This window comes from Arvicola amphibius, chromosome 15 (genome assembly GCF_903992535.2).
Source record: "Arvicola amphibius chromosome 15, mArvAmp1.2, whole genome shotgun sequence".
Classification (NCBI taxonomy): domain Eukaryota; kingdom Metazoa; phylum Chordata; class Mammalia; order Rodentia; family Cricetidae; genus Arvicola; species Arvicola amphibius.
Window position 1 is genome coordinate 38,419,350 of NC_052061.1, and position 15,525 is coordinate 38,434,874.

Here is a 15,525-nt window from a genome sequence, read left to right on the forward strand (position 1 = left end):
AGAGTCATAGTGACTTGGCAAAATCTGAACCAGGATTTTGCCAACCCCACCCTTCCCTTTGCTGACAAAGGCTACTTTTCAGGGCTGAGTAAAGATTAATCCATTAATCCATATAGGCGGGATATGCAGGCAGGTCCAACAAAGCTCCCGTAATGTCTGTGGCAAATTTATATTTTGTATCCAGGAAGTATCCAGCAGAAGGCAGTTAAATTTATCCCATATGTACCCATATCCTCAAATCCCCTCTCACTCCCTGAGTCCCAGGGAACCCTTTTGACTTCAATATGCAGGAGTCCTATTACAGCCTTCTCTTACCCAGTAACTTGGTACCTCCGCCCAGTGCCTTTGGGCTCCGGAATCCAGCCCCGCCTTTGATGGCTGCCCAACAGTGTGGGCAGGGCTGCCCCACATGATGGGTAGGGCTGCCCCACATGGTGGGTAGGGCTGCCACACACAGTGGGCAGGGCTGATTTGGCAAGACATAAAGCCAGCAAGTGCTCAGGCCAGGCTGCAACCCAAAGGATCTCTCAGAACTCTGCAGAGTCGTCCTGGCAACCAGCTGCTCAGCCAGTCAGCATCTGGTACTACAATTCGCCCTCAACATCTGGAACCATGGCAGGTGAGTGCAGCTCCAACTCCAGCCCAATACCCAGGAGTATGCAGGAGCTATAAGTTTTGTTCCTTGCTCAAAGAGGAAAAGGGAAGTGATTAGGGTCCTGGATGAGCCTTGGCTGGTCTCTGGAAGGAAAGCTTCTGTTCCTAGCCAGAGAGGCAGATTATTCTTCTGCTCATCCTCAACCAAGGCAACTCGAGCATTGTCCCTTCAATGTCCCTTCCCTAACAGGGCTGGCCTATTTAGAGATAGGGTCACGTGTAGCCCAAGTTGGCCATAAAACTGTTGCATAGCAAAGGCTTGCCTCGAACTATGGGTTCTCTTGCTTCCACTGCCTGAGTGCCAGGATCGTAGCTGTGCATTGCCATGCCTGGTTTATATGGCACTGGGAACCGAATTGAGACCAGGATTTGGTGCACACTAGGTGAGCTCTCTACCACCTGAGCTCTGTGCCCATCCCCCAGCTTAGGCCAGCAAGTATTTCAGCATTTGGAAATAAGTGCTGACATTTAAAAATGCAGAGGCAATTTATAGGGACTCTTGCTGGGCTTGGCACACACCTTTAATTCTAGCACTCGAGAGGCAGAGGCACGCAGATCTCATCAAGTTTGAGGCCAGCTTGGTCTACAAAATGAGTTCCGGGACAGCCAGAGCTACATAGTAGGGAGAGGTTCTGTCTTAAAAAACAAACAAACAAACAAAAAACGAACAAAAGAAAAAGGGACTGTCAAGTTCTGGAAGAAAACAAGAAGATGGGGAGATGGGGTTGGGATGGAGCTGGGAAGCAGTGTAGTAGAACTGGGACCCAACTCCAGCTTGCCTGGCCCTGGACGGTTTCTACTGTGACCCTGGAAGGGGAAATCCGATTTGGTATTTGGTCTATTTTTGTGACAGTCTCCCCACTTTGTCATTATCCCAGGGGGTAATTATGGGAAGAGGTCCTTGGAGGTCACCACCGTACTTGTCTAGAAACTAACTGGCATCTACTGCTTGCTTGAGCAACTAGCGGCCAGGACTAAGTGCTGCCCCACAGCGGCTGGCTCTGAGTCTGGGCAGCGCTAAGGTTTAGGCAGCATTTCCACAGTTGGGGCAGAAGTCTATCTTTTGTAGTAACTTCCCCCCTAAAACTATTGCAGCCCCCACAAATACACTCAGGACCTTCCTTTGCTAAAAGCAGGCAGGGGGCGAGGTCGGTGCTGAGGTTGGCACGGTACCATTCCTGATCCTCCTACCTCTCTCACCAGTGCTGGGGTTACAGCTGTGTGCCACCATGCCTGTCTAAATTTAATTTGTAAATTAGAGGAGATTAACAAAACTAAATAAAATGATGACAATGGCTAACATTTGGAGTCAGGGCTGGCAAGATGGCTCATTGGATAAGGGTACCTGACCCTAAGCCTGATGGCCTGTGTTTCATCTCTGAGACTCACATGGAAAGAGAACCATCTTCGGCAAGTTCTGCCCAACATTCATTCATTCTCTCTCTCTCTCTCTCTCTCTCTCTCTCTCTCTCTCTCTCTTCTCTCCTCCCTCCTCCCCTCAGCTCTCTCTCTCTCTCCGCTCTCTCTCTCTAGCTCTCTCTCTCTCCTCTCTCTCTCTCTCTCTTTCTCTCTCCCCCCCTCTCTCTCTCTCTCTCTCTCTCTCTCTCTCTCTCTCTCTCTCTCTCTCTCTCTCTCTCTCTCTCTCTGTCTGTCTCTCCCTGACTTAGGAGGTAGAGGCAGACGAATCTTTACAAGTACATAACAAGCCCCAGGGCAGACAAGACTACATTTTGAGACTGAGACCCTGTGTAGAAAAACAAAACAAACAAAACCTAAGGGCCTGGAGAGGAGGCTCATTGGTTAAGCGCACTAGCTGCTCCTGCAGAGGGTCTGGGCTCTATCCCCAGCACTCACATGGGAGCTCAAAACTGTTTGTAGCCCCAGTCCTGCTGAGGGCACCAGCATGTCTGTGCTGCACAGGCATGCATGCGAACACAACACCCATACCTAGAAAATCAATAAATTACACAATTAAATGTGATTTAAAATTAATTTTATTCATTTGTTTGTTGTTTATTCACTTGAGACTTATTCACTATACAGCTCTGGCTGTCCTGGAACTCACTATATCAACCAGGCTGGCCTCGAACTCACAGAGTTCTGTTTATTCCTCCCAAGTACCTGGATTAAAGGCTTTCACCACCTGACCAAAAATTACTTTTTATGAAGTTTATGTTGCACAGCAATGTATCCCAGTCCTTAGCCCCTGCAATACCTCATGGATGTGCAGTTTACTGCGGCACAGCTGAGAGGCTGGTATCTAATGACATTTCAGTGGGTGAATGGAATAGAAATCAAACACAGGTGCAGGGGGAGGGGAAAGAGTCTCTGGGGTTCGGGTTCATACAACAGTGAGCCTATCTGTTCCTTGGCAGTGTGCCAGAGGCGGGAACCAGCGGCATTGGCAAAACCGTGCCAGGGTTGCGAGGCTGGCTCAGTCGCAGAGGATATGAGGCCCGAGGTTCCGTCGGAGGACCTGACAGAAAGTAGATGCTGAGCATTAGAGGTGTGTGCTCACGTGAGACACAAAGCAAAACAGAAGTTGCCGATGTGTTTCAGAACTCAGCTGCAAAACAAACAAACGGACATTTAGACCTCTAAATACCCTAGAGGTTACCATTTCAGTGGCTCAGCCAATGAGGTGTTTGCCCTGAAGCATAAGGACCGGAGTTCAGATCTCTAGACCCGAGGTTTTTAAAAGACAGCCAGGTGAAGGAGCACTTGCTTATCATCTCAGGGCTGGGAAACAGAGTCAAGAAAGTCCCTCAGACTCACTGACAGCCAGTCTGGTGGTCTACTTGGTAACTTCCGTGCTTAGTGAGAGACCGTGTTTCAAACAGGATAGAAGGTGGCTGGGGAATGACACCCAAAGTGGTCCTCTAGCCTCCACGTGTACACGCAGTCACATGTGTACTCACACATACGAATAAACACACATATCAGACAATGGAATCTGATCACTATGGTGAGATATTATAAGAACTAAATGGAGCATTAACGAGGTGATTGGGGGCAGACATGGAGGTCCCAGAATTTAGGACGTAGAGGTAGGATTACCAGCGGTTCAAGGTCATCCTGTATTATACAGTGCATTTGAAGCTAGCCTGGGCTACCTGAGGCCCTCTCTCCCAGGGGTGAGAGGTGTTTGGGTTACAGCAACTCTGTCCTCAGAAAGGATCTAAGCCCTTCCTAGATCTGTGGATTAGTGTGTGGAGAGATTGCTTTAGAGTGGGGAGTGTTGTAAGAAGCAGTGTGGCTCTGTCTTGAATCTGTCCCTCTTGTTATGTTACCCAGCGCTGTCTTAGGACTCTCCAGAGTTCCCCCCAGCAAGAAGACCCTCCCCAGGTGCAGCCTCCTCCCTCTAGTGCCTCTAATGCTGTGAACCAAAAAAACCTTCATATATATCTATATCTATACAGTTTTTTTTTTCAAGACAGGGTTTCTCTGTACCTTTGGAGCCTGTCCTGGAACTCGCTCTGTAGATCAGGTTGGCCTCAGATTTACAGAAATCAGCTTACCTCTGACTGAGTGCTAGGATTAAAGGTGTGCACCAACACTTTTTGGTTCCGGGCTTCAGATTTTTAAAAATGAATAAATTACATATAGGGGGAGTAAGTGTGTGTGTGGGGTGTGTGTGTGTGTGTGTGTGTGTGTGCATGTGTGTGTGTGTACAAACTCCATATGGAGGTGAGGATAACCTAAGAGGCCAGTTCTCTCCTTTAACTATCTGGGTCCCAGGGATTGGTCTTAGGTAATCAGGTGTGACAGAAAGCACCGCCACCTGCTGAACCATCTCACCAGCCCTGCTGAACTTCAGATGTTCAGATGAGAGCTGTTTAATTGATAATCTTAGCCACTATTCCCTAATCTAAAAAGCCAAGGTGGAAACATGTCTGGTCCCAAGCATTTTAGATGAGAGACTCCTTCAGCCTGTTGGACTCTCCCTTCCACATCTCACTTTGTTGTTTCTAAATAGTGAGAAGAGCCCTGATTATATTGGCCCATGAGGAGAAGACTTCATTCAACTATGCCATGAAGGAGGCTGCCGTAAATGTTCTGAAGAAGCAAGGATGGGAGGTGACTGAATCTGACCTGTATGCTATGAACTTTAACCCCATTGCTTCCAGAAAGGACGTCACAGGTAAGAATTGTCTCTCTCTACTAGCCGGGCGGTGGTGGCGCACGCCTTTAATCCCAGCACTCGGGAGGCAGAGGCAGGTGGATCTCTGTGAGTTCGAGGCCAGCCTGGTCTACAAGAGCTAGTTCCAGGACAGGCTCCAAAGCCACAGAGAAACCCTGTCTTGAAAAACCAAAAAAAAAAAAAAAAGAATTGTCTCTCTCCACTGACCGTGGACCTTATGGCTCAGCCTTAGCCTCTCTTTCCTCCCGACAGGTAAGCTGAAGGACCCCCAAAACTTTCAGTATGCTTTTGAGACAGCTCTAGCCCATAAAGAAGGCCGCCTGAGCCCAGACATCGTGGCTGAACAGAAAAAGCTGGAAGCTGCAGACCTCTTGATATTTCAGGTATGGCTAGGGCAGAGATCATAAGGAAGTGGTGTCTGGGGTGTTTGTCCTTATTGCCCTGGCCCTGTCATTCCTCTGCGTTCTCTCCGAATTAATGATGTCAGTCAGGGGGTGACACTGAATAGGTTCACAAAGAGTACCAAGCTTAGTGTAATTTATATGTTTGTGTGTGTGTGTGTGTGTGTGCGCGCGTGCATGCATACATGCATGCATGCATGCACACTTGCCCTTTATGCCTGGAGGATGACTTTCAGGAGCTGGTTCTCCCCTTACACAATGCAGTCCTGGGGATCAAATTCAAGTCATCAAGCTTGGTGGCTAGTGACTTTATCTGTTGACCAGTTTTAACTTTGGTTTTTGGAGACACAGTATTGCTATGATGCCCCGGCTTGTTTGGAACTAACTATGTAGAGCAGGCTGGCTTCAAACTTTCAGTGATCCTCCTGCCTCTGCCTCCTGAGCACTGGGAGCATAGGTGGGCCGACATGCCTAGCTCTGGCACAGTCTTCTGAGATAGGGTCTGGCTGCAGAGTCTAGGATGGCCCGGAACTCTGTCTGCTGAGCACTGGGGTTAATTACACGTTCATGTAGGAACAGGGCCCCGAGGATGACACAGAAGCCTCCAGCTTTTCTCCCCAGTGTGCTTGGCTAGTGGACTCTCCCTGTGTGATCTCTTAAAGTTTGTACTTTTGCTCCTTTTGTATCCCAGACAGTTTGGGTGTGATGGTGACTTCTGCGCATGTGCAGCATCCCCGCAGCACGCCCCAGAAATCCACCTGTCTACACCTTTCCCACCTCCCTATTGCTAGGATTAGAAGCATGGGAGACTACACCAGCTTTTCACAGGGTGCTCGGGAACTGAGTTCAGGCACTCGTGCCTGTGAGACCAGCTCCTCACTGACTGAGTCGCGTCTCAAAGCCCTACAAATTCTTTCTCTGTCCTGGCTTTCTTCCTGGATGTGTTCGTGAGTTTTGAACCATGTTTTGAGGAGAGTGAAGACTTGAGCAGAGTCTCCTCTGCTTTTTCTGGGACCACAGGGCAGATAAGATGCAGTTTTGGGACGTGGGAATGTTTGACAGGGCCTCAGACTTGTTTGGCAGGCAAACTTGTTTGCTCTGCCATTGAACAACAGGACTTTCTCATGGGGCCCCTGATACACCTTAGTCACAGTGACCAGAGGCCTACACTCTGAGTGACTTTGTTTGTTCTAGATGATGGGATTGTAGGTCTGTGTGCACGCGGGAGGCTCGTCTTGGGAGGACGTCTGCTAACACAAGCTCTTGGGAAAATATTCAGTCATTCCTAGAAGAGGCAAACTCGCCTGCAGTCCTTGCTACTTGGCCTTTGCTACTAGTTGGATTCCATAAAAACGGATCTTATTTGCTTGTGACTTTGTTCACACCCAGCCAATGGTTGTAGCTTTTAGGAGGGAAAAAAAGAGTTAAGATCCAGGATAGAATTTTTTTTTTATTGAGTTAGGTACTAACATATATTTTCCTTTAGTTTTTTGTTTCGAGACAGGGTCTCTCTGTGTATCTCTGGCTTCGAGTCATTATGTTGAACAAGCTGTTGTGGAATTCACAGAGAGCTGGTTTCAAAGGTGTGGTCCACCATATCAGGAAAATAATTTTTTAAACCATGTAGGCTGTGTGCCTGTGAGTGAGCATGCGTATGTAGGTGCAGGTACCTGTGGAGACCAGAAGTGGGTGTTGGATCCCTTGGAGCTAGACTTCTGAGCCACTTAACAATGTGGGTGCTGGAACTGAGGCTGGCTCATCTGGAAGAGAAGCATGCACTTTTTTTTTTTCCGATGCAGAGTTTCTCTATGTACTGCTGGCTGTCTTCGAATTCACTCTGTAGACCAGGCTGGCCTTTGAACTCACAAAGAGCCACTTGTCTCTGCCTTCCAAGTGCTGGGATTGAAGGTGTGTACTACCACTGTCTGGCGAGGAATGTGCTGTTAATATGTAAACTCTCTCTCTAGCCCTGTGTTTCTTTTTTTTTTTTGATTTTTTGTTGTTGTTTTAATTTTTGAATTTTATTTTTGGTTTTTTTTGTGTTTTGTTTCTAAGATTGGGTCTCCTTATACAGTCATGGCTGTCTTAGAACTCAATATGTTGACCAGGCTGGCCTCAAACTCACAGAGATCAATCTGCCTCTGCCTCCTGAATGCTGGGACTATTTTTGAGTACTACTATGCTGCCTGGGCTGGCCTTGAACTCACAATCTTTCAGCCTCAGCCTCCTGAGTTGCTGGGATTGTGCCTTTTTGCCACCATGCCCTGTTAGATTTCTTCTTTTCTTGCTTTTTTGAGATGGTCTAGGTATGTAGCCCATGCTGGCCCTAAATCCTCAGTATCTTGCCTTAGCCTCCTGAGTTCTAGGATAGCAGATGCTCACTACCACATCCAGCTTTAGTGTGTGTGTGTCTGTGGGGGAGGTCTCTCTCTCTCTCTCTCTCTCTCTCTCTCTCTCCTCTCTCTCTCTCCTCTCTCTCTCTACTCTCTCTCTCTCTCTCTCTCTCTCTCTGTGTGTGTGTGTGTGTGTGTGTTATGCTACCCAAGTTGGCCTCAAACTATTGGCATTCAGCAGTCCTGCAGCCCAGACTCACCAAATAGTTTATACTAAGGGAGCAAGGCACTTTCCCTAGTTATCCCGTTTTTGCTAAATGTGCTAACTTTCCCTGAGGGAATCACAAGGGTGAAGGTGCTCTATGGGGACACTGTGGACAGTTGCTCAGCACCCAAGCTCTTCCTGGCCATGGGAGGAAGGGACAACAGGGGAGTGCCCAGAACTGACCTTAGGTGTCTTCTTTCCCACAGTTCCCTCTGTATTGGTTTGGAGTGCCCGCCATTATGAAAGGCTGGTTTGAGCGAGTGTTCGTGCGGGAATTCGCCTATACATATGCCACCATGTATGACCATGGTCCTTTCCGGGTAGGTGAACCATTGGGCATTTCCTGGGTAGATTCCGCCCTGAGGGCACAGCTGGACTCTAAGACCAGGGAGCATTGCACAGCTCTTATAAATAAAAAAATAACATGTTTTAGATTTGATTTTTATTTACACTTACTTATTTATTATTTCATGTATATAGGTGTTTTGCCTGCTTGTATGTCTGAGAGCACCCAGAGAGTCCAGAAAAGGGCATCAGATCCCCAGGAACTGGAGTTACAAGGCAGTTGTGAGCCACCATGTGGGTGCTGGGAAATGAACCTGGGTCGACTGGAGAGCAGCGAGTGCTCTTAACCCCTAAACCATCTCTCCAGTCCCCTATTTTATTTGTTCGTTTGTTTGTTTATATGGGAGGGGCACATGCGTGACCCAGTGTATATGTGGAGGTCAATGTGCAGACTGGGATACAAGATCTGGTTGTCAGTCTTGGTGACAAGCACCTTCCCCAGCTAAGCTACCTCACCAGCCCTTGGACTGTTTTAGAATCTTCCAGAGAAAACGAAAAAGTGAGTGCGGAAGGGATTACTGAGCGGCAAAGGACAGATGAACTGGACTTTAAGATGTCTGGTGGACACTTACTGTGCTAGTTTTCTCTTCATGTTTGAGATTTCCCATAGGAAAAATAAAATGAAAATTTTGCTGACGTGGTGCCAGACACCTAAAATCCCATTTGGGAAGTAGAGGCAGGAAGATCAGGAGTTCAAGGTCATCCTCAGCTATAAACAGAGTTTTAGGGCAGCCTGGGATACTTGAGATCCTGCGTGGACAAAATAAAACAACTAAAGCAAAACAAAACAAAAACAAAAAACCTTTTGTTGTTTGGAGACCAAACAGTGGCAAGAAAGATCTTGTGACTTTTTTTTAAATTTAAATTAAAAAAAAAAAAAAAAACTGATGCAGGGTCTCACTTTGCAGATCAGGTTGACCTAGAACTCACAGAGACCCACGTGCCTATGCCTCCTGAGATCTGGAATTAAAGACGTGTACCGTCAATATTTTTGTTATTTTGTTTTGTTTTTCTGTGTTGCCCTGGCTGTCCTGGAACTCACTCTGTAACAGGCTGACCTCAATCTCTCAGATCCTCCTGCCTATGGCCCATGAGTGCTGGGATTAAAGCCATGTGCCACCATGCTGGGTTATCTACCATGGCGGGTCATCTCCTAATGTTTGAAGTGAGTGTGTGATTTCTGCTGCAGTCATGGCTGTCCACAGCCACAGGCCGGTCACAGCCACAATAGGAACATGTGCAGAGTCAGGCCGAAGCTGCAGAGGAGCTGAAATGATAGCACCCATAGGATGAACTCAATCGTCACTCTCCCTGGGGCCCCGTTCATTAACTCACTGGGTCCCAGGAGAGGAGTGGGTGACACTTGTTTTCTCTTTCAGAATAAGAAGGCCTTGCTTTCCTTCACCACTGGGAGTAACGACTCTATGTACTCTGTTAACGGCGTCCACGGGGACATAAACATCACCCTCTGGCCACTTCAGGTACCTTGTTGTGGTGAACTACAGGGGAGTTAGTTAGCTGAGCTTTCCGCGGAGTCCAAACCTCCGGGCAGTAACTGAAAACTGACCTAAGGTGTGAGGAGGACAGGCCGGCAATGGTGCAGCTGCACCCGGGCTTCCTTCCGGAGCTTGTGACCCAGGCGGCTGGGGTACATGGTCTCCTAACCAAAATGCACCCGGCCCTCAGCGTGTGGAGCCAAAACCTTGGGCTTCCCTGTCTTTCTGGAATTATATCTGCAGCTCCAGAACATTTTGGTTTTCCTTAATAAAAAAAAAAAAAAAAAAAAAAAAGCGTGTGTGTGTGTGTGTGTGTGTGTGTGTGTGTGTGTGTGTGTGTGTTTGTGTACCAAAGGACAACTTTGGGAAGATAGCCGGGGTTCCCTTGTTTCTGTCGTGGTACTGTACAGTGGGGGCTAGCAGACCATGGAGCTTCTGAGCATTCTCGTGTCCCCGCCTCCCATCTTGACTGAGCATGCGGGATTCATGCCACTGCGTTCACTTTTTCATAAGGGCTCTGGGTTCTGACTCACACCGTCAGGCTCGCAAGGCTGGTGCCTTTACTCACTGAGCCATCTACCCAGTCCCCCACCTTTTTTTTTTTTTTAAGAGGGTGGTGGTGGTGCAGTGTGGTGTGTTGTGGGCTGGAGAGATGGCTCAGCGGTTAAGAGCAATAGTCGCTCTTTCAAAGGATCTGGGTTCAATTCTCAGTACCCACATGGCGGCTCACAACCGTCTGCAACTCCACTTCCAGGGGACCCAATACCCTCACAGACATGCATACAGGCCAACCCCCAATACACATAAAATAAAAATAATAATCGTAAAAAGGGGGTCTCATTATGTAAGCCCAGGTGACTTCAACTTGTGGCAGTTCTCCTGCCTCAGTGTGTTGGGTGCTGGGTTTAAGGCATAGACCAGCACATCTGGCTCCCCCAGGACAAGTTAAGAACTGAGTTCACTCAGCTTGTTCTGGAGGTGGGCTTTGGGGGTCACTGGACCCTGAGGATGAGGGAAGGGGATTGGAAAAGACAGTGAGTCAGGTGTGTAGTGTAAAGACTAAGCTCACCATGTCAAGCAGCAGAAAAATTCACATCCACATGCCCTGGCCCAAGCCACTGCCAAGGGGCAAGCGCCTCTCCCTAATGTAACAGAACTTCAGGCTCTTTGGCAGAGGATCCAGGTTGGCACAGTTTCAAGAACTTATTCATTCAAAGGGAGCTCCACCGAGGAGGCTAAATGAGGTGACAGAAAGGGAGGGAGGGCAGAAGGAAAGAGAAGGAACTGTGACAATCCCCAGGGCATTGGCAAGCTTAGCTCTCTCTGTCTCTCTCTCTCTCTCTGTCTCTCTCTCTCTCTCTCTCTCTCTCTCTCTCTCTCTCTCTCTCTCTCTCTCTCTCTCTCTCTCTCTCTCTGTCTTCTCTCCCCCCCTCTCATTATATATACAGTGTTCTACCTGCATGTATCCCTGCAGGCCAGAAGAAGGCAGCACCAGATCTCATTACAGATGGTTGTAGGCCACCATGTGGTTGCTGGGAATTGAACTCAAGATCTCTGGAAGAGCAGGCAGTGCTCTTAACCTCTGAGCCATCTCTCCAGCCCCAGATCACCCTTTTGAAAGATTTTTAAAATATTAGCCAATGCCTTTAATCCTAGCTTTTGGGAGGCAGAGGCAGGCAGATCTCTGTGAGTTCGAGGGCAGCCTGGTCTGCACAAAGAGTTCCAGGACAGTCAGGGCTACACAGAGAAACCCTGCCTCAAAAACCAAACAATTTTTAATACTTTTTTTACTTCATGAGTTTGCCTGCATGTCTCTCTGTACCGTGTGTATGCAGTGTCAGTGGAGTGTCAGAAAAGGACATTGGATCCCCTGGAACAGGTGTTGACATCATGTGGGTGCTGGCAACCCAACCCAGGTCTTCTGGAAGAGCAGCCGGTGCTCTGAACCACCAAGCCCTCTTCTTTCCAGCTCCCAGGCGGTTTTGTTTATTTACTTCAAGTTTTCTACTTATTATTTTATTACTCTGTGTGTGTATGCTACATTTATGTAGGTGCTCACAGAGATCAGAAAAGGTCATCCAGTCCCTCAGAGCTGGAGTGACAGGTGGTTGTGAGTCACTCCACATGGGTGCTGAGAACCAAGTCTGGGTTCTCTGAGAGGGTAGAAATCGTAATGGTTGAGCCAGCTCTCAGCCCCAGACCACCACCTCCTCTTCCTCCTCTTCTCCTCCTCCTCTCTTCCTCCTCCCCTTCTCCTCCTCCTCCTCCTCCTCTCCTCCTTCTCCTCCTCTCTTCCTCCTCTCCTCCTCCTCCTTCTTTTTTATAATTTATTTTCTGTGCACTGGTGTTCTGCCTGCATGTATGTCTGGATGAGGGTTGTCAGATCTCGGAGTTACAGACAGCTGTGAGCTGTTATGTGTGCTAGGAATTGAATCCAGGTCCTCTGGAAACCAGGAAGCCCTGCTAACCACTGAGCCATCTCACCAGCCCCCAGACCAACTTCTGATGCCTGTTTGCAGTACAACTTGCCAGACTTTTCCTGCAACGTAACTCTGTGTTCTGTCTCTTGCAGAGTGGCATTCTGCATTTCTGCGGCTTCCAGGTCTTAGAACCACAGGTGGTATACAGCATTGCCCATACCCCACCAGATACCCGGAAGCAGATCCTGGAAGGGTGGAAGAAGCGCCTGGAAACTATCTGGGATGAGAAGCCACTCTACTTTACTCCAAGCAGCATGTTTGACCTCAACTTCCAGGCAGGATTTGTACTGAAAAAAGAGGTTCAAGAGGAGCAGAAAAAGAACAAAACTGGCCTTTCTGTAGGCCATCACTTGGGCAAATCCATTCCAGCTGACGACCAGACCAAAGCTAGAAAATAAGATTGTTTTTCTAACATGTAAGTTAAAACTAGCTATTTTTTTTCCAACTTGCCTGATGTTTTGTTTTTCCCTTTATTCCACAAGGATAGGATAACAAAGTAGGTTCACTTCATATGTTCTTGGATAGTTCTGTCATTGAGTGTATGACTATACTGCACTATGACTGAAATCAGATGAGGTGCCACAGGTTGCTTGGTAGGATGGCGCGGGGACGGGAGCTATGGAAGCTGGAAGATATTCCTCTAGGTCATCTACACAATATAAACCTCTTCTTAGGGCTAGCCCTGGCTATAGGGCATCCAACTCTCCAGAGATTGGTTTCTTTTAATTACCTCTCTGTGGTTTAGGGCAGAGGAGAATTGCTCAAAGAAAATAAAGGCTGAGGGACCTACTTGCTTAGTGGTCAGTAAGCTACAGTCTGTTTACAATGCATCCTGGTTTCAGTTAGCACGCAGTGACTGACATGCCTCCCACGGTTTCTCTCCAGCTAGTCTCTGTCTTGTATACAACACACACAGGTCCTAGGAAAGGAATGCTAAAACATGTCTCTGTCTCATTTTTCCAATTATTTTTCTTTTTCAGAAATAAATGAACACACAAGGACATGGGGGTGCATGCCTTTAAGGTCTTCAATACTTAAAACAATAGCCCCCTACTGAGCTGAAGAGGTGGCTCTGCTGGCAGTTAAGAGACTTGTTGCTCTTGCCCAGGATCTGGGCTCAGCTTCTAGCCGGCTGACACCTACATAGAAGCTAAGAGCTGTTTCTGTCTCCAGTTCCAAGGATCTAGCGCCCTCTCCTGGCTTCTGCAGGCACCAAATGTTCACAGAGCACAGACATACATGCAAATAAAACATCCATACATGTAAAATAAGTCCTAAATGCCAAAACAAAGCAAAAAATTATAGCCTTCCACCAAAATAAAAGTTTGATCTATACAAATGTCTTAAGGGTTTTTCTATAATATTGTGAAATCGATGACATTCATTTTTAAAGATCTGTTTTATTTTTACTTGTGTGTATATGTGTGTGTGCCTGAGGGTTTGTGGACATGTGAGTACAACTGTCCACAGAGGACAGAAGAGGGCCTTCAATCACCCAGAGCTGGAGGTACAGGTGGTTGTGAGCCACGGGAAGTGGGTGCTGGAAACCAAACTCAGGTTCTCCCAAGAGCAGAAAGTGTTCTTTAACTTCTAAACGATCTCTCCAGCCCTGATGATCACACTCATTTTAAGAAAATATTTGGATCTCATAACTGTTGGGATAAAGTTGAAAGTCTTATTATTTATGGCAAATAATTTTAACACTGTGCATGTGCGTGTGCGTGTGTGTGTGTGTGTGTGTGTGTGTGTGTGTAACTGTGGGAGTAGCTAAAGAATAGTCTTCTCACTAATGTGAAGCAAGCATTCTTCCCTTTAACTACATTCTCCATTCCTCATTTTATCATAAAATTAATTTTTATTTATGCATATATGCACCTCTGTCACACGTATGCAATGGTGTTTCTGCTCAGTAATATGTTTAATTGTCACCTGACCATTAAACAAATTTCTTGAAAGGCCTGGAACCAATCAATACATCTTTTCTTCAGGGCTCTGTGTGAATGGTGAGCCGTGTTTCAAAACCAAGGTGGCCATGACGGTGCATGCCTGTTATCTGGTCACTCTGGAGGCAGAGGCAGGAGGAGCACAAGTTTGAGGCTAGCCTGGGCTAGCTAATGAAGGACAGGCCAGCCTGGGCTACACAGAAAGAACCGTTTTGAAGAAAACTAGCTCACTGACCTAGAACCCAATGAACCGACCAACCAATCAGCCATAAACCTGGTTAAGGACCTCCAGCCCCATAAAACCTAGTCATCAGTTTGCAAATTTGCTGAAGCCCTTGCTTAATATAAACCAGAGACGTGACTTTGAGGCCCTTTCTAGATCTTTCCACACCTTGGGTGCTATCTGGTAGACATGTGATTTAGAGCCCTAAGCATTTGTCAGAAGTTTGCTTTCGTCAAGTAGCAAAGTAACTTTATTTGGAGCGGAACTGACAGTAGAGATGAACAGAGAGGTCCTGTCAGGAGGCTGCAGGCCACACCACGAGGGTGTACAAGGACATTGCTAGAACTTGCCCATGGCACAGTTGATCCCTTACGTCCAAGAAGCTCCTCTTGCTTTAAGTTTCTCATTTAGTCTTTTGGTCAGTGTAGTTCTTTGTCTCCTTAGGAAATTGCAGAGTTAAACCATTGGCTCACAATTTTTTTGTTTGTTTTCGAGACAGTGTAGCCCTGGATGTCCTGGAACTTGATCTGTAGACCAGGCTGTCCTCGAACTCACAGAGATCTGCTTGCCTCTGCCTCCTCAGTACCGGGTTTAAAGGTATGCACCACTGTTGCCTGTATCCATAACTGTTTTTAAAGAGAGAGATCCTTTTGAAGTAGACTTGTGAACTGAAGGAGCTCCAAGTAATTTCTCTAAATTTGTCAAATTCAAATGAACTGGACATTGTAAATGTAATTCTTACTTGATAATCGTTCTTATTTATATAATTTTACTGTATTACAGTGAAAACCTTTCCTTTTTATTTAAAAAAGGGGTGGATGGTGTGAGATATTTGTGCACTATGTGAAGGTATATTGCTGTGATTGGTGTAACAAAAAGCTCAACAGTCAATAGTTAGGCAGGAGAGATACACAGGACTTCCAGGGAGAGAAAGGAAGAGGAGATGGATTGAGGCGGGCAGGAGAGACGATGGAGATGCAGGAAGTTGGAAATCCAGAATAAAAGAAAGGTAAAAAGCCGCATGGTAAAATATAGATTAATAAAACAGGTTAATTAAGTTATAAAAGCTAGTGGGACAAGCCTAAGCTAAGACCGAGTTTTCACAGTTAAAAATAAGTCTCTGTGTCATTATTTGTGACCTGGAGGCTCAAAGAAAAATTTGACTACAAAACCCTGTTTCTAAAAAATAGAAGAAGAAGATGAGAAAGAAGAAAAGAAGCAGAGGAGGGAGAGGAGGGGAAAAA

At 46.9% G+C, this 15,525-nt stretch overlaps 1 protein-coding gene across 1 annotated transcript; it reads left to right on the forward strand.

The window, feature by feature from the left end:
• The first annotated feature begins 495 nt into the window (after positions 1-495).
• Positions 496-13,183, forward strand: LOC119802181 (NAD(P)H dehydrogenase [quinone] 1-like). Its single transcript, XM_038313131.1, has 7 exons — positions 496-619; positions 4,631-4,795; positions 5,048-5,178; positions 8,001-8,114; positions 9,519-9,620; positions 12,208-12,530; positions 13,096-13,183. Exons 1-6 carry the CDS (start codon positions 613-615, stop codon positions 12,511-12,513), a joined length of 825 nt encoding a protein of 274 aa, XP_038169059.1. The 5' UTR covers positions 496-612; the 3' UTR covers positions 12,514-12,530; positions 13,096-13,183.
• Positions 13,184-15,525: the final 2,342 nt, after the last annotated feature.

Coding starts and splice junctions, on each gene's coding strand:
- LOC119802181 (XM_038313131.1), top strand. Junction 4,796..5,047: donor TTCCAGAAAGGACGTCACAG/GTAAGAATTGTC, acceptor TCCTCCCGACAG/GTAAGCTGAAGGACCCCCAA. Junction 5,179..8,000: donor CAGACCTCTTGATATTTCAG/GTATGGCTAGGG, acceptor TCTTTCCCACAG/TTCCCTCTGTATTGGTTTGG.